Raw genomic sequence first — 27,800 nt, 5'->3', positions numbered from 1 at the left:
TTTTTACTTTAGTCTAAATAGTCTATTATATTCTTCTTTCTTATCTAAAAAGCTGAATTATCTATATTATAGATAAAAATTAAAGAAAAATCTGTATAATACTATTTATATAGTTTCTCTCAGTAACTGTACTTTCTAACAACTGCCTAATTAATTACCAGATACTATATTTTTGATAAAGAGTTTTATAAAAGCCTTTTCCAGGCCTTTTTTATAAATATAAAAGTAATCTAAATAATCTAACTAATCTAGTTAATCTAATTAATCTAATTAACCTAACCAACCTTGTTCCTATTCTTCCTCTGGTCTGTGGACGTGCTCTTAAACGCGAAGACCAGTAGTATGCTATTACTCAAGTTGCCGGTCTTGCTGCCAACTCGTGCTCCATCTTCACATCCGTTCAACAGCCTGCGAAAGCTTTGCAGCTCTTGGAATTCAGCCGCGGCCTGATTCTAGGTTACTTAATTGATAATCTTACCGATCCGGATCAACTCCGTATGGATTATCCACACCTGGCTACTGAGTGTGATCAATTACGGTTTCTTCTCTCACACTCTTCTGCCTCCGACGACCCTATTGAAGTACAAAGGAGCATTGAGTTGAGGCAAAATGTCCCCTTTCAACTTGAAAAATGTCTCGCTGGTATTCGTCAACAACCGGGCTATGAGAGGTTCCTCTTAAAGCCGCCAGTTGAGGAACTTGTTGCCCAGGCTACTCATGGTCCTCTTGTAACAATCAACATGACTGATATCGGCAGTCATGCTATTTTTGTTTTAGATAACAGTATCTATTCTCTCGAGCTTCCATCTTTACTGAATTCGACCCATCTTCAAACTCTGCAGCTGATACAGCAGTTTCAGGCTGTGGGACAACGCGGCCTACACACCTCTCGCGGTTGGCGTGATCTTGAAAGTGAGATGCAGTCTCTCCCCGCACTCTTCCAGATCGCTGCCTCATACTTTGACATCGAGTCCCTTGCGTGGCTGTGGAACCACTGTGTGAAGCCCGTCTTGGACTCTCTTGCAAATCACCGACACGACGTACCGGAAGCAGATTCCTTGCCTCGCATCTGGTGGATTGGTGCCGGTGCGGCCAGCTCACTTCCGTTTCATGCGGCTGGTATTTATGATCGTCCAGGTCAGAGTACTGTTGACTATGCGATCTCCTCGTATACACCTACTATCAAAGCTCTGGCCTATTCACGATCCTGTCTGGCCAAAATCCAACCTCGGGACAGCCCAAAGTCTGTGCTTATTGTGGCGATGCCGGAAACCCCACACCAATCGTCACTTCCAGGGGTAGAGAAGGAGATTGAAGCTATTCAGCAAGCTGCTGGCTCAGCGTATACTGTTCGACTACAGCAGCACCCCGGATCTGAAGATGTACTGCAGGCAATGCAAGAGACCGATGTTATACATTTTGCCTGTCACGGGTGCTGTGATCCTGTCAACCTATCCGAGAGCCATCTTCTTCTTTATAGGAAGGATTCATCTGGTGCTTCGGTCGACCGGATTATTGTTAAACAGATCTCGAATCAAGCGATGAGCCAAGCGCGGATAGCCTTCCTATCGGCTTGCTCTACGGCCCAGGTCAGTGCCCGTAAATTTAGCGACGAATCCATTCACCTGGCCAGCGCATTTCAGGTCGCCGGGTTCGGACACGTGATCGCGTCGCTGTGGGCGGCGGATGACACGATCTGCGCGACTGTTGCAAAAGCTTTCTATCACTATCTGGCTCAAGACCCAGCGACGTCGTTCTCTGACCGCTCGGTAGCCGAAGCTCTGCATGCGGCGGTGGTGGAGGTCCGGAAGACCGAACGACACAGTATCTGGGCTTCCTTCGTGCACTTCGGCGCTTAATTCGCAGGAACAGGGCTGGTTTGGGTACGATTCTTGATTTTGGACCTCGACCAGCTTCATGCTGAGGCCTATGTTTTAAACTGTTCTAAATAGATGATGAGCAGCTTCCAAGTCATACCAAGATACGTACCAAGCAGGTTCATTGATCCGTGGAACAACGTTCAATCTTACTCAAGTCACTATTACACTTAGCTTAGCCCTCAAGCAACTCTTTGTTGTGTTGGCAAGTTCGATGGGGGTGCGCGTCGCCTATACCCAAAGTAGATAACTCTTTGTTAATCGAGTGGTCTATCCAATATTACCTCCTATCATTCTTTCCAATCAGAGAAAACAATCAGAGAAGATGGATACTTAAGGTTTGGCTAGGTTGAATTGCGTGATCATCGCCCGACTAGGATGATGGCTCACCCTTCCTTAGAGCACACTCACCCCAGGTCACCCCCGGTCGCGCGTCCGTAAAGCGGCCACACCCGCTAGCTCACCTGCACGGCACCCACCCGCCTTCTGGCCGCGTTCAAGCCACACGCCGGGAGGTTAGTAGTTGGGTGGGTGACCACCAGCGAATCCCTTCTGTTGTATGTTTTTTGTTGCTTTGGATTGTCCTTTCGTCCTGCAGTTGACGTTGACGCGGCCGTCCCGCGAATTATTCTCTGGGCCAAGTCGAACTGGAAAGCCCTCGCCAAGCCCTCTTTATCAATCCCAAGCCAGTGAAAAAAGACTTGTAAACAGTTGAACACGTAATAAAGATTTCTGATATCGGATACCTATACTCGGAGAAGGCAGATATCCTTCCCTCAAACACACCTATAGCGCCCGAAGAAAGGCAGTCATCTTCTGTAGATCTGGATCTTCGGGATAGCCTTGCTCCAGATACCGACAAATTGACTCCCCTTCCAGCACCGTGCGTGGGGTCATCCACCACACTCCCAGTCCCCGAATCTTCCCATACCAGCAGGCCAGTAGTAACAATGCCCGAGGATCCTTCGCGAGCAACAGCAATTTGAAGTTGGACGACATGGTGCTGAGAAATGTGACGAATCTCAAGATAGTCGGCAGAGGAGGCCGATCACCGAACAGCGCCCACGCAACGTCGACGGCGACGCTATGGTATACCGCTTCAGAGTCCGACGACTGTTTTCCCGTGCCCAGATCAAAGAGCCGCAGAAACGAGGCGGGAACCCCTTGAAGAGGCGCCGGGGGTGGAGCAGGCCGATTTATAATCGGATTGTTTTCCACCGGTGCTAGAGCTGCTGAGATGCTGTCTCGTGGAGGGGAGGGCATCTGGCGCCAGACTTCGTCTTTCCCTCGCGCAATCCTTAACCAGGTGGGACCGCTGACGAGATTCGGGGATAACGGCCAGGCCTCTTCTGGACTCGACGCATCGACGTGGCAGAAGACTAGTAGCCACATCAGCATGGAGGTGCTGAGCAAGGCGGCTTTGTCGTCGGATTGAGGATTCTGCGACAGTTTCCGATTTAAGCCAACCAGGGCTCGATCCCAGTGGTAGAGTTCCGCCCAGTCGGGGGTTAATCGGAAGGGTGTTGTTGTGTGGCGCTGGTACATATAGGTTACCGTCGTGATGGCATGCTTGAGGAATGGTGTCTGGAGTGCATCAGTGGGTGATTGATAAAGTATCACTTATCACTGCCTGCTTTTAAAAAAAGCAAAAGAGAAAAAAAAGAGAAAGGAAAAGAAAAGAAACGAAGGACGGAAGAGCAAGGGAATAAAGATGGTGAGCCTACCGTCTGTGCCAGTTCGACCACTTGAGTTTGATATACATCCAGCCGTTTGCCATAGCTCATGGTCGGGGCGATTTGTAGTTGGAATCGGTTCATCAGCCGATCGGTCGGGCAAAGCCAATAAGGTAATCCAATCGAGGGCGAGGGCCGAGCAAAAACATGCTCGATGACGGGTTGCAGGGGCTGCATCTTAGTCTGAGTGAAGCTAAAACTACAGGAGACACCATAAGCCTGGCATTGCCGACACATGGGTTTGACTTCGTCGCACTGCCATGTGAGCATATCAGGCGGCAAATTAGCCACTGCAGTCCAGCAGAGAAGGGACACCCACCTTCACCCGTCGAAGCTTGCAGTTTTTACAGCCCCATCTTGATCGCTGTCTAACACGAGCTGGACCCATGACCCCAAGGCCCAATCTTGTTGAACCTGTTGTTGGGAAGAGACGAGATTGTAGATGAGTGACATCAAGGCTGTTCTCAGCCTCGCGGGGCATCGCTCTGGATCCAGGCGGCCGGGGATGCATGGCGGATGCCGGATTTACCGGGTTTAAGCGCGGCGGATGGCGCTAGACCTCTTTTCGGTTACAGACCGTTTTGATTGGCTCGATGGTCAATACAGCTTCATTGTCGGGATCGATCAGATCCATGATCTAATGACGTGGAAACTACTATGTCTGTGATTATATCGAGTATAAGGGCAGGTGAAAGCCCCAAGGGTAGTCCTACAGACACTCTGCTCGTTCAGTCAGTTTCTTTTTGACCCCTAACATCAATCCACTGACCGTACTTCGGCCTACCTTGCAACACTGCGGGTCGCCATCGGGATATACATCCACGTTTGAACCTCCACCTTCAAAATGCCACCCAACCAAGCAGCTTGGCTGGTCCGTTCCAAGGCTTCTCCCTTTGAAGTCCGATCCGCTCCCTACACACGACCCCGAGAAGGGGAGATTGCTATACGGACTCACGCCGTGGCCATCAATCCCATCGATTGGACTATCCAAGGCCAGGGTACCACCCTGATGTACCAATGGCTATCTTACCCGACCATCTTGGGCACTGATGTAGCCGGAGAGGTGGTTGAGGTCGGACTGAATGTCACCACATTCCGGGTTGGTGACCGTGCTTTCGGCAAAGCATGCGGCACCGACGAAGAGATCAATTCTCACACCCAAGGGGGCTTCCAACTCTATGTCATCCTCGCGGCACATATGGCCTGTCCTATTCCCGCTCTACTATCGTATGAGCAAGCTGCAGTGCTACCCCTGGGAGTTTCTACCGCCGCATGTGGACTGTTTGAACCCGACCAGCTCAACCTCAAGCCCCCATGCGCTCGCCCTGAGCCAACCGGCCAGACTGTCATCATTTGGGGCGGGGCTAGCAGTGTCGGTACCTGCGCAATTCAACTCGCTCGGGCTGCAGGATACCGAGTTTTCGCAACCGCCTCACCTAAGAACTTCGAGCTGGTGAGACAGTTAGGCGCCAGTCGGGTGTTCGACTACCGGAGCCAGACGGTCATACCAGACATGATCGCCGCCTGTCAGGGCGAGACTGTGGCGGGAGCACTGACTGTAGGGGCCAATGGAGCAGATTGCTGTTTTGATATTCTCGCTCAATGTACCGGCCCCCGATTCATCTCCATGGCTGCCTATCCAGTGCCACAGCCGCCTCCGGCGCATCTCACGGTTCCTCGTACGGCGCTCGCATTTATGGTCGGAAATTCGAAGTACTGGTACAAATCCCGCATGCGAGGAATCAAGTACAAATACATCTTTGCCAGCACGCTATATCACAATGGGGTGGGGGCTATGGTTTTCCAGCAGTACCTGCCGCAGGCTTTGGCCGAGGGTCAGTTTCGGCCAGCGCCCGAGCCGATCGTTTATGGCAGGGGTCTGGCCGACATTCAAGGGGCAGTGGACTTTCACAAGTTGGGAGTGTCGGCGCAGAAGGTGGTTGTACTCTTGGATGACTGATATTGTTTCTGCCTCGGGCTTGTAATTTGTTTTCAAAAAAAGAAAGGAAAAAAAAAAAAAAAAAGAGGTCCGCGATCTAGCCCCATCTGAGCCATTATTTTAGCAATCACTTTTGTATTGGCACTGGCACATAAAGTTGAGAAAGTTTGGCATGATATAATTGCTCTTTCTGATCAACCGTGTTGAAGCTTCACTCATTGTTTTCCACTCACTATGCATTCTGGGTTTAACGCTGAAATGTGGACCAGGTTGGGCTACGTGTCGAAAGACTGGTTGTTAAGTGGGTGGTTGCAAAGAGTCCTAGGCTGTATAATTTCAGACTCTTCTTCGCACTTTATGCGTAACCTGGACCTGCTTTCGACTTATGCCTAGTAGACCGTGCAATGTACAGATTCTAAAACCCGAGCTGGTAGAAAACCTCGTCTGATCTAGAGAAACAGTAATGTCTGGCCGAGTGCTAGCCAGCCGTGACTGGGAATATCCACTCCGAAGAGCCCGATGGCTTTTTGATTAAACAGTGACTCGGAGTGACTTTCTGGATAGTGACTGTTGGAAAGGCAGGGGGAAAGTTGGGATGGAGAGTCGAGGAGAAACGCGAGGGGCGCCAGAGGGGATTCTATATCACATTGCAGTAAGGGAACAAGCACTAGTCGTGCATCGGCTGTCCTCGGTTCTGTCATTGAGCATCGGAGGAAATGATTTATTGGCCACTGCCGGGGACAGTCCTAGACAGTGGTGTTTGTTCCCGCGGCTCCCAGCAACGGTTCCCTCTCCCTCCCCAACTTGCTCTGTACCTCCGGTTTCTGGCCAACCATCCGCCAATACAGCGCCCAGGCCAAAGACAAGAATTGCACTCCCGCGAACACCCCATTGTTCACAACCGGGTATCCATACAGAAAATACCAACCTAAGCCCAGCGGGTCCCAGGTCTCGGCATATACTACCCGGAAGACCCACGATATCGCGACAAGACCAAACACGACGGCCTGAACCGCAAGTCCCGTTAGACTCAGCGCCGTGTCGTGTGCATGGTTTCGACTCTGTGCTGCCTGGAGGAACCAGGAAAATCCCCCGATGAAAGTGGCCATGGGGGTGAGGAGCACGGCATGATAGAAAATGAACATCTCGCGCAGGTCTTGGCGGGGCAAGCTCTTAGTCTCTGGTGTGAGACCAAATATATCGATGAGCTCCGGGATCAGCGAGACCAGGAGGGCAAGAATGTAGAGATTGCGATACGGGCCTGTGTCGGAGCCCGGCCGTCGGAGGCGAACGCATAGTATGAAGCTGATCGTCTCTGGTTTAGTGGGCGTGGTACAAGCACCCATAGCGGACACTTACAGGATAAGAAAAAGAGCCCATGTTACGAGGTCTTGAACGAAGTTTAGCCAGTCCCCAGCGCTGAAAGGATCGTGCTTGAAAGTTCCAGCAGCAGCCTCAGGGACATTGATGGAGAGGTAGACTTCTTTCGTGAGGTCTTCAGTCACGACCAGGAGATTAGCAAGCACATAGCCAAGAGATATTCCCGTGCTGCTCTTCTTGGACCAGAGAGCATGAAGCTGAGGAGCGAAGGAGAGGATCGTGAGGACGATTAGAATACTTAAGAAGGTTAGTGCTGTGGGGGCATAGTAGAGGCTAGGTAGAGAATGCGCACACTCTGAGAGGATCAGACGCCTCTGGAAAAGAATCGTCCAGTGGTTGCATCATCTTAACTGGCAAAAGTCGCTGGTTCCTGAAAGGTGGTGGGTGATGGATGATGGATGGTGGATGTTGAGAGGGGAATCGCGGCTGAGGATGCTAGTCTAGCCAGAAGCGACTAACTAGTCACTTGGCTACCTTGACAGTGTACGCTACATACAGTATATTACATGTACTGTACTGGACGGACGGACAGCCGAGTTCACTGAGCTGGTGTCCAAGGCCACGAATTCATGTACAGAACATAATTGATTGCGTTACTTGTGCGAAGTCTGCCGATATGGGATCTGCGGCACTGTTTAGAAAGCACTCTGAGTACATAGAGTTCAAATATGCTACCGCCTACGCTGAAGCTACGGAATTTCCAGGGGCAAGAGCAAGATCGGTTTTGCGAGCGACAATTTGCAGTGGGTTCCATGCCAGACCATGGTCGACACCACGTTGATCAGAGAATTCCCGCGCCAGATCCTCCAGCCACCCGTGCTCCTCGTCCTTGCCTTGTGCCAGATTAGATTGCAGGATGCCCAGCACTCCACTGAGATAATTGTGATAGTACTGACCCCGAACGGTGTCAGTCCACGAGCCCAGCGTCGCTTCGGTAACGTCGAAACCATGATTTCGAAGCGTATCTGGTAACGTTTTGACCCAGCTGTCCGTCAGTCAACAAATGCTTGTCAGGGAGCGCTCATACCAAGACACAGACACCCGGTTTCTCTTTCATGCGAGAGCAAAGCCACATACCTTGGATCGAGATGCTGTTCCTCCAGAAAATGCGAGTACACATGCTCTAAGCGTTGCATAGGCTTAGACAACACCCCGCTCGTGTCACGATCAACCTCCTCCCATTGAAGGTAGCCCCCAGGCTCTGTATGCATCTCTATCAGGGCATGAGATCTGCATTTGTTTCAACGGTAACTTCACATACTCAACAAGGCCTCAGCGAGCCGGATCAACTGGCCCGGGCAATTGTTCCGTACCACGCAGGCCCATAAACGTAGGTGCACCACGTCGAAGGCGGCGAGCATGTCTTCCGGGATCTGATCGGACATGAGGTCCAGAGTGTTCAATTCCACGTTCTGTGGAAGCGTCGAGCGGGGTGGGAAAGCATCAGACGAAACATCGTAGCCGATAATCTCGACTTTCTCCGTATCTATCGCTCGGCTAAGCTCGAGGCACCAGATGCTAGATGCGATATGACCGTCAGAGCTTCGGGAGCATTAGCGCATTAGCGGAGGGACGAGGGCATACCCTGTTCCCGTGCCGAGATCGGCGACCCTCAGACCCGGCCTCCGGGGAACCAAGGGGCTCAGAACGTGACCCGTCTGGAGTTTCCATAGTAGGTGCTGCTCGTTGAGTCTGATGGATAACCTCATCAGTGCAAGCGATTGTGGGGGAGGACGGACTCTTGCAACTCCTTGCCTCACACTCTCATGCAAAGTCCGATCTAGGATGTACCCATCAAGGGAAGTAATTGAAGCCATTGCGGTGGTACGATGCCCTGACCCACGGCCTCCCGTCAACTGACACTCTGTGAAGCCCCAAGCCGGCAGAGTCAGTTCATGGCTACTGGGTATGGTATGGATTTATAGAAATGAGAGGTGGGTACTAGTTTCGTAGTCGTCATTCGCCCGGCAAGGCACGGACCAAGTGCATCATCAGGAATTCTACTCTTCAATCCCCGCTGGCCTCCCGGCCGATCGCTCCATCGTACCCTCCATGAACCGACTTGAAGCCTGACTGCTCTTTGCTAGTATGGCCTCACAAACGATCATCGAAGTTATGATAAAAGTGGTGACGTGAAGACCGGACCCAGTCAAGACATTGCAGAAGAGGGGTGAGTCATGCAGGTCGGCTGGCATGCGCCCGGAGCGCTGTAAACCAGGAACACATACCCGGGGCTATCGGAAACACCATGAGATACAGCGTGGGCGAATCAGATGTCGAACATAGGGATGTGATGGGAAGAGAAAAACTTCTTTTGGGAGATAGTCACTTCTTCAGGCCGAACATGCAGCCGGTGGGAGTAGCTCACAAAATCCTTCATGCACGCCGCCGTTTTGGGAATGATTGATCTCAGTCACGGGTCGGAAACCACGAGTGAAGATTGGAACGCATTCTTTAACCCGCGATACAGATTGGGACTCAAGGGATAATGCAAGATACCTAGTATACTGCACGTGATGGATGCCATCTTCGAGGAATTCAAGATTGTGCCCAGAATCAATCGAGATTTCCATGCCTCCAACAAGAATGATGTCTCTCACGACTAGCCATTGAGTGACGTATGCTACATATCTCATATTGTCACATGATGAGTATATCTGTATATAACTTTCAGGGCATCTGCAGAATCGAAATAAGTGACCATGGCCCGGATGCAAACAAGCATTCTATCTGACCTGGAATCATGTTGAAGAAAATGCTGTATGCACAATCAATCGAGGACGGAGCTGTATCCGACAGGGTGCAGCGACTGGCATTTCTTGCTGCCTGCTCTCTCGGGATAGCATTTGTGCCATGCTACGTCCTTGCTCCTCTTGTTCGATCCCTCCGATCTCCCCTCCGCAAGCTCCCAGGACCGTGGTATGCTCCACTGACGACATTGCACCTTCGATACGCCTTCGCCAGGGGTACTATCTGGAAGCTTGTCGAGTCCAAGCACAGACAATATGGACCGGTCTTTCGGTACGGTCCTCGACAAATATGGATCTCGGACAAAGATGCCTTGCGAACTATTCTCCAAAAGGTGGACCTTCCCAGAATACAAATGTACGCGGAGATCTCTCGTGATGCGCACAGCCCAGGCCTGTTTGGGGAAGTGTAGGTTGACCCACACTCTCCTCTCCTCTTGCCCTCTAATGGACTTCGGCTAGGCGACCGGATCCCCATAAAACCTTCAAGCGCTTCTTATCACCCAGATTTACGGTTGCGCATGTTGACAAACAGACCCACCTGTTTGAGAAGTGTGTCGGAATCTAATTGGGTTTACATTTTAGCCTAGGCCAACCCGGGTAGGAGACAGTGGAATTCCCATCAGCACGCAGGTCTAGGACGAGAGGACTTACCCATAGGATGATTGTACGCAGGCCCCAGCTGAAGCCTGGGAGGGTAGTAGATATCCGCCGAGAGATGCGGCTTGCCGGTCTTCCAAACCAGGGTTTCACAATCCACCTCACAAGGGGGGCTAAAACTTGGAATCTGGTCGCACTCCGAGGCGAATCTGCAGATCAGTCGAACCGTCTGCGCTTCCGGGCTGGGCCCGTCACTTATCATAACCTGCTGAAATCCTGCACCGCGCATAGCATTGTCCCAAGTGGCTGGGGACCCGAACGCGTACGAACACCCGTCGTCGAACAGCCACCAGCCCTCCAGCAGACCGAAGATTTAATCCATAAAGAACAGCCGCCGGGTAATCTCATTCAGGCAGATCAGTCCGTCGGGTCGCAGCATCTGACGCGCGTTCGAGAGCGATACCTGGAGGTTACATGTGGCATGTACACAGTTGGTGGACACAATGAGGTAGAATCGCCCCAGAAGGTCAGGCTTCGGGGGCTGCTCGACATTGACGACCAGAAACTCCATCGAGTCGTGGTAGGCCTTGAACCGACGTTGGGCGGTCGCTACCATTGAGCTCGAGATGTCAGTGAAGCAATACTGGAATGGGACGCCGGAGTCGGATAACGTCTCGAGCAAGGGGACAGTAGATGCACCGGTTCCAGCGCCGAGCTCGAGGACGCGGATGGGACGGGGTGAGCCCGGGCTCATCGCCAGCTCCTTGACAAATTGGCACAACAGCTCGTTTGTAGTGCGGAACATGGGGGCGTCACCGTAAAATTCAGTCAACAGCTGCCGGTTCTTGGGGCTGCCAAACAGTGGCTGTAAAGGGTCAATGCGGCCAGAGATTAGACCAGCTAGATCTGTGCCCGTCAGATGAAGGAGCTCATGCTCGAAACGGTGCTGCGGATGCTTCTTCATTACCTCTTCAAAGAGTGAAGACGATGAGGGCTTGATGACATTCTTGTCGGAGCGAAGGTACTCGGTGCGGCTAACCGCATCGATGACCCCTGCATGCTGTAGGATCTCATACAGAGCAGGCTTGAGCTTAACGTGCCCCGACCTCACCTGGATGGAGGGCACGCCACGTCCAGGTTCCATCGTACGCAGATCACAGCCGAGCTGGGCAAAGGCATCAAGGACGTAGGCAACGGTTAGTTGAAACTGCAAGGGGTGCACGTTATCCCAATACCCAAGCCAACCATTCTGCCTCGCTAGCCCCGGAAAGCGGCTCTGTATATGATTGAAAGTGATCTGTGGTCTCCAAGCCACATGCCGAGTACTCGCTTGTGACTTGGCCTCGGGGATAATAACCCGTCTGGTTGACAGCGACTGCCCAGGACCTAGTTGAATCTGGTCACCTCCTAGGCGGGCACACAAGTCGGAAAACGTGGTGGCAGGTTGGATTTGTACTTTGACGTTGGAGCAGCAGAACTCTTTCTCGATGTCTCCCATGAACTCCTGAAAGAGCAACGAGTCAACACCCAAGTTGGTCAGCGTGGCTGCCGGCTCAGTGAGCTCAAGCGGACCCAGATGCGCCTCTAATAGTCGCTGCAATCGATCGGCTACGGAAACTCGCGCCTCGGAGTGTGTTTCAAAACAAGATGAGGTTTCCTCGCTGTGGGGAAAGCTCTCTGAGCGCGAAAGTGATGGTGTGCGAGACAGCGGCGACGGCGGAGCAACCTGGGCTCGCACACAGCGGTATAGAGTCTCCAGGGATGTCTGGACGTCAATGTTGATGGCAGCAATGTCCACATTGTATAGTTCCTTAATCTTCTGTCGCAGTTCGTTGATCCCCAACGAGTCTACACCAATGCTCTGGAGGGTGGTGATGGCTGATAGCCCATTGAGGGGGTCGTTGACCAGATCGCCCAGGATCCTATTGACCCGTGCCCCAACATCGACGGTCAGATCGGGTGGAGATGCTTCGTCCGGCACACCGGGCCCTCCGACTCGTTCCTCGTGCTCGGCCTTTGGTGACCTCGTCATGGTGGGGCTGGGGGCTGCTGCCAACATCGAGGCAAGGGCTTTCTCAAGCGATCCAGCTGGGGAATGACGGAACTCAGCCCCATAGACAGTTAGGGCCAGCTGGCCGGTTTCAAGGATGAAGGCCAGGATGTCGTACTCTATCGACGTGGCATCCTGCCTGATTGTCCGCGCCACCACCTGCCAGCTTGCATGGCAGGACTCCCAGGAGGGTTGAGGACTGGGTTGGATGCACCTCGCCCGTGCGCAGAGGTAGATTCCCATTCCTCGAGTCTGACTGGGGCTGCGGAAGAGGTTGGTATGTGCCCCAGCTACTGTAACAACCCCTTCAACACCACGGGCGGAATCAGCTCCGAGTCAGGGAGAAGGGAAGAATCTCGAGACAATTGAAGGTGAGCTCTGGCATACTGCGGGGTCCAATGCCAGCGCCGGATGAGCTTATAGACCTTCCCATAGGTCACCACTGGTGCCAACAAACGGTAGAGAACATCCCCGCCTATATCACAGGTCTGATCACTAGGCTGATTGTCTGCCATGATGGACTGATAGGTGGAATCTAGAGTGATCAAGTCGGAGGTCCGCTGCACGAGATCATCGTCGTTTTCGGCAAAGCGAATGCGCCATGTTGCACTGCGCATGTCCAGCTCCACGTAGAAGGTGAAATCCCACAAGGGCGGAGTCCTCCCATTTTGTCGTTGCATGGCCAGCTTGAGCTTCTTGCCATTGTTTTGTAGTCCGATCCAAAGCCCCCGATATAACAGCCCACGTTGGTCTCGGGCTGGGTGCCGGGCCGGAAGTAGTGGGAGCTCTCCAGGGCATGGTAGGTGGCTTCGAAGAGGAGGCGCTGCGCCGGGTCCATAGTGGCCGCCTCTCGAATCGATCGGCCGAAGAATCGGTGGTCAAAGGTGTCGACCTCGTCGAGGAAACTGCCATGGACCGTAGACAAGCGGTCTTCACTCCGCCAGTGGGCTTTGAGTGGGAACCGGGTGTTGGGAGGCTCGCTAGCCATGCACTGTCTTGCCGCCAGGAGGCTCCAGAACTCCTCAGGGCTGCGGGCCCCCGGCAGCCGGCAGCTCATCCCCACCACGGCTATTGCATGGTCAGGGTCCCCTTGGTTGGGTGGGGCTTTTGACTGTGACATCTCGATTTGGTCAATGCTGACGGAGTGTGCGGTGCTGGATCAGGGATGCCGTTCTGAAAAGGGGCTCATTCCATATCGCCGTCTCCGCCTTCTTATCCTCGCAACCCAACAGTGGAAGGGAAAGAGAACCCGGACAGTGGGTTGACGTCAGACGTGATCTGGGAATCACACCGAATGTCGGGTTGTTGAGGCACATCGCTAATTCAGACCAAAAGCAAGTTTTGATTTGGACGTTGGACCTCTTGCTCCTCATTACAGACACACAGCCAGCATCAAGTAATGATAAGGGCGCATAGGGTATAGCCCTGTAACTACCCACAACTAGTGGCTGGTCTTGCGGGAGGGAACGGATCGAGTCTTGCACGGATCCCCATGCGGCAGAAGAAACGCAGCGCCCGTGGTCGAATTACAATCAGATCTCCGTGGACGGGCTGTTGAGCATTCGGCATTTTAGATCACCCCGCGGAGGCGTGTACATGCGCTCGAGCCCCTCTTCCCATCGGGCGGGCATTTTTGCAGGCGGCCTAGTTCCACGCTTCATGTCGATCCATTCCTGAAGAAATCTCACCTAATGATGTAGCCTACTGTAAATAGACAGGCCTGCCGGCCACTACTACCCGCTGATCTGGAGAAGATCCCAGGTTTCTTCGCAGCTCCCTGTTTTCCTACCTCTCACGATATGATCTGGCGAAACGGACGGATAATGCGATGCGAGGTCCTGCACATTGGCAGCGGATAGAGGGAACCTGATATTCCCAAATACTCTATCATGTAGTAAATCAGCCCCGAAGATCCCATTTGCAATTATGCCACGATTTTCTCAGTGGCGGAGGAAGGTTGGTTGGACACGCTCGCCCATCTCGCGACCCCATAAAACCTTTCAAGCCAACCAGAGCCAACCACATGAGCTGTGACAGCACGGCCACATCCTTCTCGTGAAACTGTTCACCTCTCTGGTTCTCTCATCAATCTCAATGAGACTGTCGCATCGTGTTGCAGAGACGCGTCAAGCTCATGGGGGTGAGAACTGCTAGATTGGATGTGGTTTGAGGAGAATGTGGAGAGATGTGCACACATGACTGGGAGCTGGCAGAAGCAGCATCACAGAACGGATCAGATCCGCCATGGAAACCCGGTCTCCTACTGCTGATCTCGCTTATCTCAAAATCTCAATCCAGCCAATCCATACGAGGCCTGCCTCCTTTTCTTTTCCGGTCACGCGTCATGAGAAGATAAAATACAGCGCGAAGCTCCGACCAATGCTTGTCGATCATCGAACAATTCCGGCGTATCGGTGTTTAAATCTAACGTACGTTGGGTATCCATGCGAGGCCCTATGAAGGTCGAGACGTCAACGTCCGTGGACGCGGCGGTATCGGCGACAAGGCGTGCATGCGTCCGAGCTGTTTTAGGCCTGCATGCCTGCATGCCTGCTGAACACTTGGTGACCAAGTAAAAGGATGAATTCTGCATGATGGCCTTGCTGGCAAGCACGTTTCTAAGGCTCAGCGTCATCTTGCAGGCGGTCATGGCGCTACCCGCTGGGCTACGAAAGAAGGCTTAATTAAGGAATGCTATATCGATATTGATGAACCGACACCTGTAACCCAGAGAACACGAGCAGCAGGCTAAGGGCCAAGGTTCTGTCCCGGAACAAAACCAATAAAGAGACCTGGAAGTGTGTACCACCCCTATAGTCCCGATCTTAGCACATCTGCGCCACCAACTTGGTCAATCCAGCTTATCTCTTTGATCCCCGTACTCGACTCATTGAGGCAATCACCGAACCCCAACGAAACATTCATTCCTCGAAGTGTATTTCTTTGGCCTGGGTTCGCAGGCCAGGTTTCGTAAGGATTTGTAGCGGGACTTCAATTATGCTTTTGGGTGTTTCGATGCGCCCTTATGTTCGTCTTAACCTAAATATCACACCGGGTACGTCGGAGAGGGTCGGTGCCGATAATCAAGGCATACTGCGCGATGATTGCACGCACAGGCAGAAATCAACATTGGTATTTGGCACTGTTCGAATTTGGCACAAGTGGTGATAATTTTTTCTCAAAAGGATTCTGTCCCACATCGTCTCATCTAGATCTATAATGCTCGCAGCCCTGCGCCTCTCCACAGAAACTCGGCAATCAACGATTACTCTGCCGAAGCTCGCAGGCTCCAAACTGAGAGCGACGATCATGTTACCGGCGGTCAGCGTGGGCCAAGGGCAAATAGCACTGGCCATCTCGATCTTCTTCGTGGAGATGTCATCTGCAACCACTTCACGCCTTGGCCGAGAAGCATTCTTACGATAGGAACCCCGGGACCACAACCAAGGTCAAGAATGGAAACCGTAGGGTGCTGTAGTGGATCGAGGAGCAGGTTGGCGTATCGTTGTCGCGACGACTTCTGACTTTCTACTCACTGGAAATACCCTTCCGTGATACATGGAAAAAGGGGGGGCAGCTCCGATCAGTGATAACGGTAGTGTCCCCAGAACAATGATATTGTGGTAAAAAGCTCGGGAGCAGATGTTTGTGGATATATACCCACCGATTAAAAATGACAGATAAACCATCAGAACTAGTAGGTAATTTCAAATCAGGCCATGGGTCAAGGTGCGGGGTAAATCACACTTTCCTAGCGCCAGTAGCCGATCGTGAGCTGACCCGTGCTTGTCTCGGGCCACATCGCCTCCAATGGAATCAGCACTATCAATCTTGTGAAGGCACGAAGCGCATACAAGACAGGAGAATTATCTCGATTAAACAAGGGGCTAAGGTAGCACCCAGATCATTACCTTATGCTGGACTTCTACTCCTACCACAATTCAAGCAAGTACCACATTAGCAATTCCGAGAAATAACGCGGGGTAGAGAGCGAGCCGTTCTCCTCCAGAGACATGTATGGTTGCATCCTCGATCCACCGGGCGCAGGCGCGAGCGATTTTAATCGGTGGATAATGATGAATCATGCTCCCGCAAACGGATGTTCTCGAACTCGCAAGATTTCCGGCGCGTCATATCTATGTCTTAATCGCCTCCGCTCCAAGGGGCATGATTTTCTTTTGAAACATAGGTGTAGAGTTGATTCAAACAATGGAGAATGCTTATTATCAAAGTCCAAAAATCGGGGATTCACAGGTCGAAACAATTGCACACTCCCGAAATACAGGCGCACGTCTGGGAGCAGCAGTTTTCAGGGTATTCGAAGATGCAAGGTTGGCCGACGGCGGTGCACTTCAGGGGGGCGGCGCACTTGACGGAGATGCTGGCGGGCTGACCGGCCAGTGGAACCGAGTAGGTGGTGGGGTTGCTGGTTCCGCCCGTGCCCGACCAGACCGCGGCGTTGTTGCCGGGCTTCGGCGTCGCGGTGAAAGTGAGCTTGCTCTTGCGCAAAGCCATGAAGGTTTTGGATCCGCTGTCGAAAGTGAAGGAGTCCCCGTAAATGTCGGCCGGAAACTTGACCGTCACGGAGCATCCTTCATTGGTGATGGTCAATTGGGCGCAAGCTACGCTCGCGACCGCAGTGCCGATGAGGCCGTTGGCCGGGGTGTGGCTGCAGATGTCTCTTTTGTCAAGCACCGGCGAAGCGCTTGCTAGAGATGCGCCAAGGAGGTAGAGGAGGCTGCCTTTGAGCATTGTGATCGGGTCAGGGGGGTCGATGTGGAGCGATGGTTGAGGTCTGGATATGGTGGTGCTGGATTGAGACTAGAATACCGATGTTCAACAGCAGGATCGGCGCAGGTCTGCTCTTTTATATCCCAGATCGTCCCCAATTTTATGGCACAAGACTACTCGACAGAAAAGGGATATTGAACTGGATGAAGCCTATTGCAGACGAAGTTCAGCTCGATTCATGGAATAAGAATCCCGTGAGCGGCTGGTACGAGGTCTCCATACAGTGCCGAACTTGCTTGCGGCTCGGTCTCTATGCTTAGATCATGGTTACTGGGCTCATTGGTCGATCGAAGTTTGCTCCTGCGTTCAGATTGAGTCTAGATTAGATTTTTTATTCCCTCGCTTGGTGGTTCGACATGCGCGTGATTAAATCCAAGATTGCATGTAAACCATGTGCCACAACCCGGTGAACCATGGCAGTGGAACTTGCGGGTAGAAAGGCTTCTGCGCACCTGGTATTTCCTGCCATCCCTCTAAGAATTGGACAATCGAATAAAATTAAACAGGCGCAAAAGCTGAATGATGTTATTACCATTTTTCGGAACAATATCTAGAACAATATATTTTATACACTGAAATTCCAGGATAAGCTTTGTGACCAAAAAGTCAAGAATAATAGAAGGTGCGGATGCCGTGGAACTTACCACACCCAGTCGAGCCCGATTATCTCTCGCCTTGCCCGGCTAGATAAACATAAGGAATAGATGTGTATGTGGCGGGCGACCCATGCAATCTTCTCCAGTAATTCCCCTATCAAACCAAGCAATCCACACTTCCCTCCCCCTGATGCCTCTTGGTCCCTCTCACCTCCTCGTCTTCCACACTCCCATTTTCATCACTCCGACTAACCTGCACCTGCACATCCATCCTCTTGACAATCGCCCCCCCGTTGCCCACCAAGATGCCTTCCTCACTACTCAAACTCAAATCCACACTCCCATTTCTCCCACCCCCGGCTTCCACTCCCACATGATATTTCCGCATCTCGCGGCGCAGCATCTCGGCCGAGGTCAGTCGTGGTCGTCCCGCTACGGCGAGTTCAAACATCCCCCCGTCTCCATTTCCATCCCCATCCTGTATTCTCCCACCGTTTTTGGTGGATCGAAGGCGGAACCCTGAGGTACTCGTACTCCTACCATAGCCATAGCCGTACATGTTCTTGCCGGAGGAATATTGGTCGGTCGTCCCGAAGAGGCGCGGCCAGTAGCGACTGAGGACCGCCTTGAGACACGGGGCGCAGGCGGCGACGACGGCAACATGCACCTCGACGGCGGAACTGCAGAAGCCGATGGCGTAGGTCGCGTCGGTGACTGGGTGGGTCGGGAAGAAGCCGTTCGCCAGGAGGATGATTCTCCAGATGCCAATTGCGGTTGCTCTGTTGTTGGGCTCTTTCCTTAGTGCCTGTGATGTGCAGGTGGTAAAGGGAAAGCGGGCGAAACGTACATCAACCCCATACATAATATCACGCAGACGGCCAGTTTCTTTCGCCACGGCATGTGGAGGCGGAAGGTGATCAGTGTGGGGATCGAGACGACGAGGATATCGGTAAACAAATTGATGGCGGCGGTCGCGACATAGAAGGCCCCTTGGTTGATGCAGGTGCCGTTGGCGAGGGAGGTGTCGTAGACGTACGCGATCGGGTGGCATTGAAAGATATCGACGAACAGAACAGCGAGAAAGAGGAGGATGGTGACGCTCGTGGTGGACCAGATGAGGAGGTTGACTGACCGGGATTGTGACTCGAGGCGGCGGAGGAAGAAGAGGATCGAGAGTTTGACCATTGTGAGGCAGGGGTTATAGATGAGTTGGTTGGCGAAATTCCACTTTTCGTCCAAGCTTGGGTGTCAGTTTTGGCTTGCATTGATGCGGCAGGAGATTACTCGGAATGTTCGTACAATGAGGCCAGTTTTTATGTTGTAGTCTGCGGGAATGTCCCATTCGTGGATGCCCACATAGTTCGTTTTAATGTCTTCACCTGTCAGATAGACGTTCAAGTAGCCAATGAAGGTGGAAACAGACAATACCACGAGGTGATGGATTGGCCGACGGCCAGTATCTAGGAATGTTTAGTGGGGAGTGAACCGGCGGGAGAGATCTATCATGCAACCCACATATCCGGCCACAATGAAAAAATCATCTGCCTCGATTAGCTAAAAGATCGACGGTCCCACGAGAAAAAAAAGCTCACCAGGTCCGAACCGTGTTCCTGTCATAAACCGACTCCATGACCGCAGCACGACCGCGATCCCTCCCAGAATAGGAAAGGCGACTACGACCCCCAGAGCCACTTTCTGGTGACTGTCGTCAACCATGGGGGGTGGATAATCATCGAAGCTTTGCAAAATCTCGCGAGACACGGGGATAGGGGAACCGGGATCTTATGAACTCGGTGCAGCAGCAGGCAGGGATAAATTCCTGCATGCAGGTCCATTGCGCCGGTTTTCCAATGCTGACCAGCCCAGCAGGGATGCGTGTCTTGGTGTATCCAGATTGACTACAAGAACAATGGACTAGACAGGCTTGTTTATCTCCCTGGTATGGAAATTCCGGGCGCGGCAAACTATAGGCAATGACTGTGGCGTGCACTATTCACCCCGAAAGTGACATCTGGCCAATCACACACCAGCTCGTAAACATGCAGCATCTAGACGGCTCGACCGGAAAGCACGGCAGAGAGCGTGAGCAGGCAAATGAAACGTAATCTGGCACAGACAAATTAATTTGTTAGAGATAGGCATGGCCGTCGTCGAGTTGCTGCCTGGGGGAGTTGTTCCGAAGCTAATCGCGCCGGTAGTTTAGGGCTCGGGCGGGATTGGCCGAGGCCCGGACCATCTGGGGATTTCGTTCCACCGGACCCTCACTAACGCCAGACTATCCACAATCGCTCCTCGCTAGCGACCAAACTAGCACCGGGGAATGCAAGCATGTATCCCGTGCAATTTCCGGCAAGGACCGGCCCAGCCTCGGGTCTTCGGCCCAAGCTAAAAAACACAATGGACTGTGGATCTGCCAACTGCACGTTGTTGTTGACTGTCGACCATCATCCCACATGGGCCATCCTGCCATATGCCCCGCTAATTATAAGAGATTCTTGTCGGTGTTATTTAAATGGGCAAAACCCGGTCTGTAGCTAGGGGTTGACAGTCTTGTGTCCATCATGGTTCCTTCAACACCTTCACTACTGGCCGCACTGGGCGTATGCTCTCAGGCCCTGGCCTCTGTGGGGACAGTCCCTGTGGCTGCCACCACGGTTTCCTCCGCCAACTTAATCGCCAATGCGTCGTATTTCGTCAGTGAAACAAAGCAGCTCACCAACAGTGCCTTAACGACGCTGAGGAACTATCAGCCCATGTTCAAGTTTGCTGACGCCAACCTTACCCTGCCCGCGGTGGGCACATGTAAGGTTTACCCCGGAGATGCTGCGTGGCCCTCGACCTCCCAATGGTCGGCATTGAACCAAGCACTGGGCGGCGCTCTCATCAAGACAGTCCCCCTGGCTGCGACCTGCTACCCAGCTTGGTCGGCCTACTACAACCAAACAGCCTGTGAAGAGATTTCCGATGACTGGACTGTGTCATACCTACAGTACGTTCCCCCCATTTTTGGCAATGTCTCTGAATGTAAACGCTGACCTGAGCAGTGCTGCAGACCCCGCCTCAATCATGTGGCCTCTATTCGAAGGCCGTAGCTGTCTTCCTACTGACATCGCGACTTCCTCTACCTGTACCGTTGGTGGCTACAGCAGCTATGCCGTCAATGTCAGCACCGTGGCGCAGATCCAGCTGGCAGTCAATTTCGCTCGCAACCATGGGCTACGTTTGACAGTAAAGAACACAGGCCACGACTTCAACGGCAAGTCAACCGGTGCTGGGGCCCTGGGCATCTGGACCCACAATCTCAAGGACATTGAGGTCTATGATGAATACCATCTGGGTGACTACCATGGCCCTGCGGTGAAGCTAGGCGCTGGTGTCCAGGCCTTCGAGGTTTATGAGAAGGCTCACGAGCTCGGCTACACCGTGGTGGGTGGCGAGGGCAAGACCGTGGGTGTGGCTGGTGGATACGTGCTGGGCGGTGGCCACTCGCCCATGTCCAGTGTCTACGGACTGGCTGCTGATCAGGTTCTGGCCCTCGAGGTCGTTCTCGCCAACGGTCGCTTTGTTACTGTAACCGAGCAATCTAACCCAGACCTCTTCTGGGCACTTCGCGGCGGCGGCGGTGGTAAGCAGACACCCCCGGTTTTCTACCCATCCCTCTCTTCCACTCTCTAAACTTAACACTATCAATAGGGACCTATGGTGTCGTGACATCAGTCATCTCGCGCCTCCACCCCAAGATCCCCGTCACTGTCTCCACCTTCTCCTTCATGACTTCCACTAATGTGACTGCCGACACTTTCTGGGCGGGCGTGGACGCGTACATGAAGCGCTTCCCGACCAATGCCGACGCGGGCACGTACGCCTACTTCTGGATCATCAAGCTCGGCGAGGAGAGCTTCGAATTCCTGATGAATCCCTACTTCGCGGTGAACCACACGGTGGCCCAGTTCAATCGGCTGATGGCCCCGTGGTTCGCCGACCTGGACCGGCTGGGCATTACCTACACCCCGAACACGACCTACTACGACAACTTTTACAACGCCTGGGAAGCGGGCTTCCCGCTCGAAACCATCGGCAGTGTGACGATGATGACTGGCTCACGCCTCATCCCGCGCGAGAATTTTGTCAACGCGACCCTCTTCAACCAGACCACTGCCGCTTTCCGCTCGACGGTCTCTGCGGGCTACTCGCTGCTGGCCTTCAACCTCAAGGCCGAGCTTCCCGCCGGTTACCCGGAGAGCGCGGCCAACCCGGCCTTCCGGACCACGCTGATGCATGCTATCACCTCGACTAGCTGGGACCGCAACGCCACCAATGCGGAGATTCTGAAGACTATGGATACCTTGACGTATGATGTGCTGGGCGAGTGGCGCAAGACATGTCCGCACTCCGGGGCGTACATGTCCGAGGCAGATATCCAAGAGCCGAATTTCCAGCAGGCGTTCTACGGAAATTTGTACGCACGACTATATGCTCTTAAGCAGCGGTGGGACCCCGCGGGTCTCTTCTACGCGCCCACAGCTGTTGGGAGTGAGGATTGGGAGGTGAGAAGTTTGGATGGGTTACCAGACCAGAATGGGCGGTTGTGCCGGGTTTAAGACAATTTCACTGATAATGTTGAGGGTTCGGGGAAGTTTTGTATGATATTAGTTGTATAGTACTAATTGGAAGAGAGTATTTATTCAGATTCGTGGACTATACTCAGATCAGAGACTATCTGGCATTATCTATTCTTTGTTCGACTTCAATGCTATTGTTGTGGCGGTAGGCGTTTCTTACTAGTTCGACCATGTGATTAAGAGTGGTTACCGGGCTGCTTTGTACGTCATATTAATTCATGTCTCAGGATGTCCGCCAACCAATAGATTACAAAGCAACTGAGATATAGTTTTCTACAGCCTGTCCCTGAGCCAGCGAATCCTTCACAGCCGTTTTCCCTTGTAGGCTTGTTCTCCCTGGTACTCTTGGTAGTCTTGCCGAGTATACGCACCGAGTTGGTTGGCATAGTCTGGCTAAGTTTTGTGAGACCAGATACCGGCCATCTGCTATACAGTAGGCTGGGAAATAGATCTAATATTCCCTAATCCAGAAGGGTTGTCACATTGAAGATTGAATGTGATTAGAGTAGGTCTTCCCCCTTTAATTTAATTGGCTGGCTGAGCCGCCGAGAAGAATTAGAGTGGATTAACCTGACCGTTATACCTTAATCTTAACCTGGCTATAACCTAACAGTCAGATTAAGATACAAAAAAATTTTAACTGTACGGTTATAATTAGATTAAAATATAATTATTATTTTAACTGTTTATATCTACCGGTTAAAAAAATTAGATATAACAGATAGATTAATAACCATAGGTTAATTAATAATATATATATTTTTTTTATATAAATAATATATAAAGTATAATATATTTTTAATTATAATATAGTAATATTTTTTAGATTTAGCTTATTTATTTAATATTATAGTACAGCTTTAATTCTTCTAACTTATCTGTTTAATCTATTTAATCTGTTTAACTTAATTAATTTATTTAATTTATTTAATTTATTTAATCTACTCGACCTCTCTCTCTATAAAGCTGAGGAATGTATTATACTTTAAAAAAAATTTTTATAGAATCTAGTATAAAAAAAATAGTATCTAATATTAAATAAACTAATAAAATTATACTATTTTTTATACTGTTTAAAACAGTAATTATAATAACAGAAAAATTAAAAAAACCGGATTTTTATTTCTATCTAAATATATATAATATTTAAAAACTTAAATAAAGCTAATTTTTCTGTTTCTAATAATAATCTATTTTTTAAATTATTTTTAAAATTATTTATATTTTTATTTTTATTAATATAAAAAATAATAATTATCTTATTCTTCTTTTACTTTTTAGGTATAAAGATAATTAAATCCAGATTAAAATTATTAAAAATATTCTAGTACTTTTTATTAATAATAAAATAATTAATATATATCTAAAATATTACTACTTTAATTATATTAGTATAGAGACAGCTCCGGCGATAGTAATAAATATTTTAAAAATTATTAAATAAATATTTAATATTAATATTATTAATAGTAACTGAAAGAAAATCTCTAGCTATTTAATAAAAAATAAAAAACTAATTATAGTAAAACTTTTAGTAAATAAAAATATTAATATATTTTATAATATCTAGAATAATATTAATTTAATTAAAGATATTTTTATAAGTTATATATTTTTAATATCTAAATATATCTTAAGTTTTTTAAATATTTTAGCTGCTAATAAAAATCTTTAATATTTAAAAATATTATAAAAGGTTTTATCTAGGCCTAATAGTAATCTAAAAATAGTTAATAATATATTAATAACCAGATTCTAATTATAATAAAAATAAAATATCTTTTTAAAAATAGTTTAATATTTATAATATTAGTTAATATTATTATCCAGCCAGATATTTTTTTTAAACTTTTTAAGCTTTAATATTAGATTTAGAATAATTATAATTATATAAATATAGTCTTCTATCTAATAGATATAATAATAATATTTTTAAAACTTTTAATATATATTCTGCAAGTTTTTAAGAATCTTTTTTTTTAAAATATCTGTTTTTTTACTAGTCGGTTGATTAAATAATTCAGATAATTAAAAAAATTATTATAAATATTATAAATTTTATAAACAATAGGCCTACTGTTTTTAAATAAATAGAATATAAAAAAAAAAAGAAATATAAAAACTTAAAAAAATATTTTATCTATTTCTATTTAGTTATAGTAGAGTAAAGATAATTAATATTACTATAATTATAATATTAAATAAAACTCTTAATTGCTTAATAAAAATTAAGTATCTAATAAATTATAAGATAGATTAAATTCTAGTAAGTTTTATAATTAAAAAAAAGATAATAAATTAAGTTTAATTTAAGTTATTAAATAAGCTAGAATCTTTTATAGTATTAAAAGCTTATATTTATAAATTATATAATCTTTTAAATCTATAATTAAAAATTAGTAAAATTAGTTATTATTAAAAAAAAATCTTTAAAGCCTATCTATAAAAAACTAATTTAAACAGTTTTTATTATAAATAATAATAACTTTTTATATTAGTTTTTTATAAATAACTTCTAAAATATACTTTTTTAAAAATTCTTAAAATATTAGAAAAGATTTTAAAACTTTTATTATAAATCTTTTATATATATTTAACAGTATTATTTAAAGCTTTAATCTAAAGTTTTTACAGAAGAATATTAACTATAAGCTGAATTATATAAGCAAGATAAAATATATAATACTAGTTTTAAATAATTATTATAAAATTAAAGTAGAATAAAATATTATAAAACTAGATATTCTAGCTAAACTAAGTTCGGAGTTTAGATAAGATTATATTAAATATTAAACTATTATTATTAATATTATCAGTTGTTATACCTAACAACCGATAAAATAGATTATATTTATATAATATTAATAAAATAATTATAGCTAGATTTTTATTAGTATAAAATCTAGATACTGGTCGGAAGCCCAGTAAAACTTTATAATAATTTATATTTTTTATGAAAAAATATCCAGTTAAAATAAGAAATATTTTTTAATTAAAACTAGTCCAGCAGTTTATTATAATTAATATTTATCTAATATTTAAAAATTTTAATAACAGCTATATATATATATTTTTTAGTAACTTTAAAAAATATTCTTTAATTTGCACTCGATTAAAAGAACTTGATTTTTAGTAGAAAAATAAAGCTGTAAGATTAATTATCTGTTTAAATTAAATATACTCGACAGTTCGGAATAATAAATAATAAATAATTATAAAATATAGAATTTAATTCTAAAAATTTTGTTTATTATAAACTGCAGAGGCTTAAAAAAAATAATAATTAAAAAAAATTTATTTTTAAAAAACAAGTAAATATTTATAATAGTTTTTTACTTAATATCTAGCTGATTATATATTTAAATACTATTAATAATATTTTTTTTTATAATTTTTATAAAGATAGTAGTTTATAAAACTAGTTTTTAAGTTTTTAATTCCCGGGTGTTATAAGATATAAAAATATATAGTATAATAGATATAAAAAATTCTATTAAAAAATAATATATTTTTCTAAAAATTATTTTATATTATTAATATCTTCTTTTAATTAAAATAAAATAGTAGTTTTTAAGCTTATATATAGACTTTAAAAAAGATTATTTTCTACTATTAATTTTAGAAAATAAAAAGCTTTTTTTTATAAATTAAATATAAAATAATTTTCTAATTCTTTATAACACGCGTAATCTGAAGATTTAAGAAAAAAAAAATTCTAACTTAAAAAATTTATTTTAGTTAAAATATTATTATAGTTTATAAAAATCTAAAAAATATAAAAAGAAAGCTTAATAATATTCTCTAAAAATAAGCTAAATAATTATAATTAACTTATAATTCTAAGACTATTTTGCAAATAATAAATATAGAAAAATAAAAATAAAAAATTTTATAAAAACAGTTTATTTTATTTTAAAATATACTTTTATATAAATATAATCTATTATATTTTAAATACAGCTAAAGCGCCTGCTGTATCTTATTTATTTTAAAAAATCTAGTAAACAGAGAATTATATCTTAAGCCTAAAATTATAAAAATTAGATTAATCAGATTAGTTAGATTATTTTTATATTAATAAAAAAAACCTGGAAAAGACTTTTATAGAATTTTTTAAAAAATATAATATCTAGTATTTAATTAGATAATTATTAAAAAGTACAATTGTTAAAAAAGATTATATAAATAATATTATATAAATATTATAATATAGTTCTAACTCTTTTAATTTATCTGTTTAATTTATTTAATCTGTTTAATCTGCTTGATTTATTTAATTTATTTAATCTGTTTAACTTATTTAATCTGTTTAATCTGCTTAATCTATTTAATCTGCTTAATCTATTTAATTTATTTAATTTATTTAACCTGCTAAATCTGCTGCTTTTAACTATTTATTATATAATTCTAAATCTACTTAAAAATCTTTCTATTTTTAAATTCTTTTATAGTTCTTTAAGCTATATCTTATTTATAAATTTAAAAATAGTCTAACTAAATAGCTAGTTAAAAATAAAAAAATAAGTTATTAAAATACTGCTAGTTTATTATTTATTTTATTATTTTATTTACTATTATCTGTATCTGCCAGCCTGTAATTTAACAGTAGGTTTTTCTTTAAATTTAATTTATAATACAGATAATTCAGCTCTTTTAAATAGAAAATAAGAATATAATGGACTATCTAAACTAAAGTAAAAAAAAATAGTAAAATAAAAGTAATATATTTATTCTTAATAATTTAACTAGTAATAAATATACAGTTTTTCAGCTATTATATAATATAACTGAGATGTATAGTCCAAACCGAGCTATAATTATATATATTTATATATATTTCTTACTGTAAATAGAGTGGATTAACCTGACTGTTATATCTTAATCTTAACCTGGCTATAACCTGGCAGTTAGGTTAAGATATAAAACAATTTTAACTATACGGTTATAGTTAGATTAAGATATAATTATTATTTTAACTGTTTATATCTATTAGTTAGAAAAATTGGATATAATAGATAAATTAATAACTATAAATTAATTAGTAATATATATATTTTTCTTATATAAATAATATATAAAGTATAATATATTTTTAATTATAGTATAATAATATTTTCTAGATTTAGTTTATTTATTTAATATTATAATATAGTTTTAATTCTTTTAATTTATCTACTTAATCTATTTAATTTATTTAACTTGCTTGATCTGCTTAATCTGTTTAATTTATTTAATCTATTTAATCTTTTTTTCTATAAAGCTGAGGAATATACTATATTTTAAAAAAAATTTTATAAAATCTAATATAAAAAAAATAATATCTAATATTAACTAAACTAATAAGATTATACTATTTTTTATACTGTCTAAAATAATAATTATAATAGTAGAAAAATTAAGAAAACCGAATCTCTATCTCTATCTAAATATATATAATATTTAAAAACTTAAATAAAGCTAGCTTT

General features: G+C 45.9%; 14 protein-coding genes across 14 annotated transcripts; 5 read left to right on the top strand and 9 right to left on the bottom strand.

Moving 5' to 3' along the window:
• Positions 1–341: 341 nt before the first annotated feature.
• On the top strand, positions 342–1,859 carry BO95DRAFT_377220 (CHAT domain-containing protein; the record flags this gene model as incomplete). Its single annotated transcript, XM_025583244.1, has 3 exons — positions 342–523; positions 590–770; positions 972–1,859. Coding segments are annotated over 3 exons (1,251 nt in total), but the record flags the coding sequence as incomplete, so codon positions are not given.
• Positions 1,860–2,454: 595 nt separating this feature from the next.
• BO95DRAFT_448467 (Zn(II)2Cys6 transcription factor domain-containing protein) lies at positions 2,455–4,042 on the bottom strand. The gene is made up of 3 exons (XM_025587853.1): positions 3,930–4,042; positions 3,602–3,865; positions 2,455–3,461 (listed from the first exon to the last, which is right to left on the bottom strand). The coding sequence occupies exons 1-3, from the start codon at positions 3,996–3,998 to the stop codon at positions 2,664–2,666; spliced, it is 1,131 nt and encodes a 376-aa protein (XP_025436301.1). The 5' UTR covers positions 3,999–4,042; the 3' UTR covers positions 2,455–2,663.
• Positions 4,043–4,328: 286 nt separating this feature from the next.
• On the top strand, positions 4,329–5,677 carry BO95DRAFT_40686 (zinc-binding alcohol dehydrogenase family protein). Its single transcript, XM_025584049.1, has one exon. The coding sequence runs from the start codon at positions 4,455–4,457 to the stop codon at positions 5,568–5,570; it is 1,116 nt and encodes a 371-aa protein (XP_025436300.1). The 5' UTR covers positions 4,329–4,454; the 3' UTR covers positions 5,571–5,677.
• Positions 5,678–6,295: 618 nt separating this feature from the next.
• BO95DRAFT_377204 (uncharacterized protein) lies at positions 6,296–7,165 on the bottom strand (the record flags this gene model as incomplete). Its single annotated transcript, XM_025583243.1, has 2 exons — positions 6,296–6,854; positions 6,909–7,165. Coding segments are annotated over 2 exons (816 nt in total), but the record flags the coding sequence as incomplete, so codon positions are not given.
• Positions 7,166–7,607: 442 nt separating this feature from the next.
• On the bottom strand, positions 7,608–8,739 carry BO95DRAFT_426151 (S-adenosyl-L-methionine-dependent methyltransferase; the record flags this gene model as incomplete). The annotated part of the gene is made up of 4 exons (XM_025584744.1): positions 8,514–8,739; positions 8,191–8,447; positions 8,007–8,130; positions 7,608–7,914 (listed from the first exon to the last, which is right to left on the bottom strand). The coding sequence occupies exons 1-4, from the start codon at positions 8,636–8,638 to the stop codon at positions 7,608–7,610; spliced, it is 813 nt and encodes a 270-aa protein (XP_025436298.1). The 5' UTR covers positions 8,639–8,739.
• Positions 8,740–9,801: 1,062 nt separating this feature from the next.
• BO95DRAFT_323542 (uncharacterized protein) lies at positions 9,802–10,002 on the top strand (the record flags this gene model as incomplete). Its single annotated transcript, XM_025581828.1, has 1 exon — positions 9,802–10,002. A coding segment is annotated over one exon (201 nt), but the record flags the coding sequence as incomplete, so codon positions are not given.
• Positions 10,003–10,525: 523 nt separating this feature from the next.
• BO95DRAFT_448465 (class I SAM-dependent methyltransferase) lies at positions 10,526–11,045 on the bottom strand. The gene has a single exon (XM_025587852.1). It carries the CDS (start codon positions 11,028–11,030, stop codon positions 10,650–10,652), a length of 381 nt encoding a protein of 126 aa, XP_025436296.1. The 5' UTR covers positions 11,031–11,045; the 3' UTR covers positions 10,526–10,649.
• Positions 11,046–11,321: 276 nt separating this feature from the next.
• Positions 11,322–11,576, bottom strand: BO95DRAFT_323674 (uncharacterized protein; the record flags this gene model as incomplete). The annotated part of the gene is made up of 1 exon (XM_025581829.1): positions 11,322–11,576. A coding segment is annotated over one exon (255 nt), but the record flags the coding sequence as incomplete, so codon positions are not given.
• Positions 11,577–13,023: 1,447 nt separating this feature from the next.
• Positions 13,024–13,434, bottom strand: BO95DRAFT_321927 (beta-ketoacyl synthase; the record flags this gene model as incomplete). Its single annotated transcript, XM_025581810.1, has 1 exon — positions 13,024–13,434. A coding segment is annotated over one exon (411 nt), but the record flags the coding sequence as incomplete, so codon positions are not given.
• Positions 13,435–14,393: 959 nt separating this feature from the next.
• On the bottom strand, positions 14,394–15,192 carry BO95DRAFT_40586 (uncharacterized protein). Its single transcript, XM_025584020.1, has one exon. It carries the CDS (start codon positions 14,974–14,976, stop codon positions 14,662–14,664), a length of 315 nt encoding a protein of 104 aa, XP_025436293.1. The 5' UTR covers positions 14,977–15,192; the 3' UTR covers positions 14,394–14,661.
• Positions 14,971–15,971, top strand: BO95DRAFT_448464 (uncharacterized protein). The gene has a single exon (XM_025587851.1). The coding sequence runs from the start codon at positions 15,324–15,326 to the stop codon at positions 15,492–15,494; it is 171 nt and encodes a 56-aa protein (XP_025436292.1). The 5' UTR covers positions 14,971–15,323; the 3' UTR covers positions 15,495–15,971.
• A 200-nt stretch (positions 15,972–16,171) lies between these two features.
• On the bottom strand, positions 16,172–17,267 carry BO95DRAFT_448462 (uncharacterized protein). Its single transcript, XM_025587850.1, has one exon. It carries the CDS (start codon positions 17,076–17,078, stop codon positions 16,575–16,577), a length of 504 nt encoding a protein of 167 aa, XP_025436291.1. The 5' UTR covers positions 17,079–17,267; the 3' UTR covers positions 16,172–16,574.
• Positions 17,268–17,870: 603 nt separating this feature from the next.
• BO95DRAFT_426149 (uncharacterized protein) lies at positions 17,871–19,429 on the bottom strand (the record flags this gene model as incomplete). The annotated part of the gene is made up of 4 exons (XM_025584743.1): positions 17,871–18,492; positions 18,561–18,940; positions 19,013–19,092; positions 19,306–19,429. 4 exons carry the CDS (start codon positions 19,427–19,429, stop codon positions 17,871–17,873), a joined length of 1,206 nt encoding a protein of 401 aa, XP_025436290.1.
• An 842-nt stretch (positions 19,430–20,271) lies between these two features.
• On the top strand, positions 20,272–22,387 carry BO95DRAFT_489637 (FAD-binding domain-containing protein; the record flags this gene model as incomplete). The annotated part of the gene is made up of 3 exons (XM_025590580.1): positions 20,272–20,702; positions 20,758–21,338; positions 21,407–22,387. 3 exons carry the CDS (start codon positions 20,275–20,277, stop codon positions 22,312–22,314), a joined length of 1,917 nt encoding a protein of 638 aa, XP_025436289.1. The 3' UTR covers positions 22,315–22,387.
• Positions 22,388–27,800: the final 5,413 nt, after the last annotated feature.

Source organism: Aspergillus brunneoviolaceus (assembly GCF_003184695.1).
Source record: "Aspergillus brunneoviolaceus CBS 621.78 unplaced genomic scaffold BO95scaffold_124, whole genome shotgun sequence".
NCBI lineage: Eukaryota > Fungi > Ascomycota > Eurotiomycetes > Eurotiales > Aspergillaceae > Aspergillus > Aspergillus brunneoviolaceus.
Note: the sequence above shows the minus strand (reverse complement) of the source record. Positions and strands in the feature narration are given on the sequence as shown.

Excerpts from the sequence above, each read along its gene's own strand:
- BO95DRAFT_448465 (XM_025587852.1), bottom strand. The coding sequence starts at position 11,030 with ATGAGCCCGGGCTCACCCCGTCCCATCCGCGTCCTCGAGCTCGGCGCT.
- BO95DRAFT_448464 (XM_025587851.1), top strand. The coding sequence starts at position 15,324 with ATGCTTTTGGGTGTTTCGATGCGCCCTTATGTTCGTCTTAACCTAAAT.
- BO95DRAFT_448462 (XM_025587850.1), bottom strand. The coding sequence starts at position 17,078 with ATGCTCAAAGGCAGCCTCCTCTACCTCCTTGGCGCATCTCTAGCAAGC.
- BO95DRAFT_40586 (XM_025584020.1), bottom strand. The coding sequence starts at position 14,976 with ATGACCGCCTGCAAGATGACGCTGAGCCTTAGAAACGTGCTTGCCAGC.
- BO95DRAFT_448467 (XM_025587853.1), bottom strand. The coding sequence starts at position 3,998 with ATGGGTCCAGCTCGTGTTAGACAGCGATCAAGATGGGGCTGTAAAAAC. Across the intron at positions 3,866-3,929 it reads GCAAGCTTCGACGGGTGAAG|TGCGACGAAGTCAAACCCAT; the intron begins GTGGGTGTCCCT and ends CTCACATGGCAG. Across the intron at positions 3,462-3,601 it reads TGGTCGAACTGGCACAGACG|ACACCATTCCTCAAGCATGC; the intron begins GTAGGCTCACCA and ends GATGCACTCCAG.
- BO95DRAFT_40686 (XM_025584049.1), top strand. The coding sequence starts at position 4,455 with ATGCCACCCAACCAAGCAGCTTGGCTGGTCCGTTCCAAGGCTTCTCCC.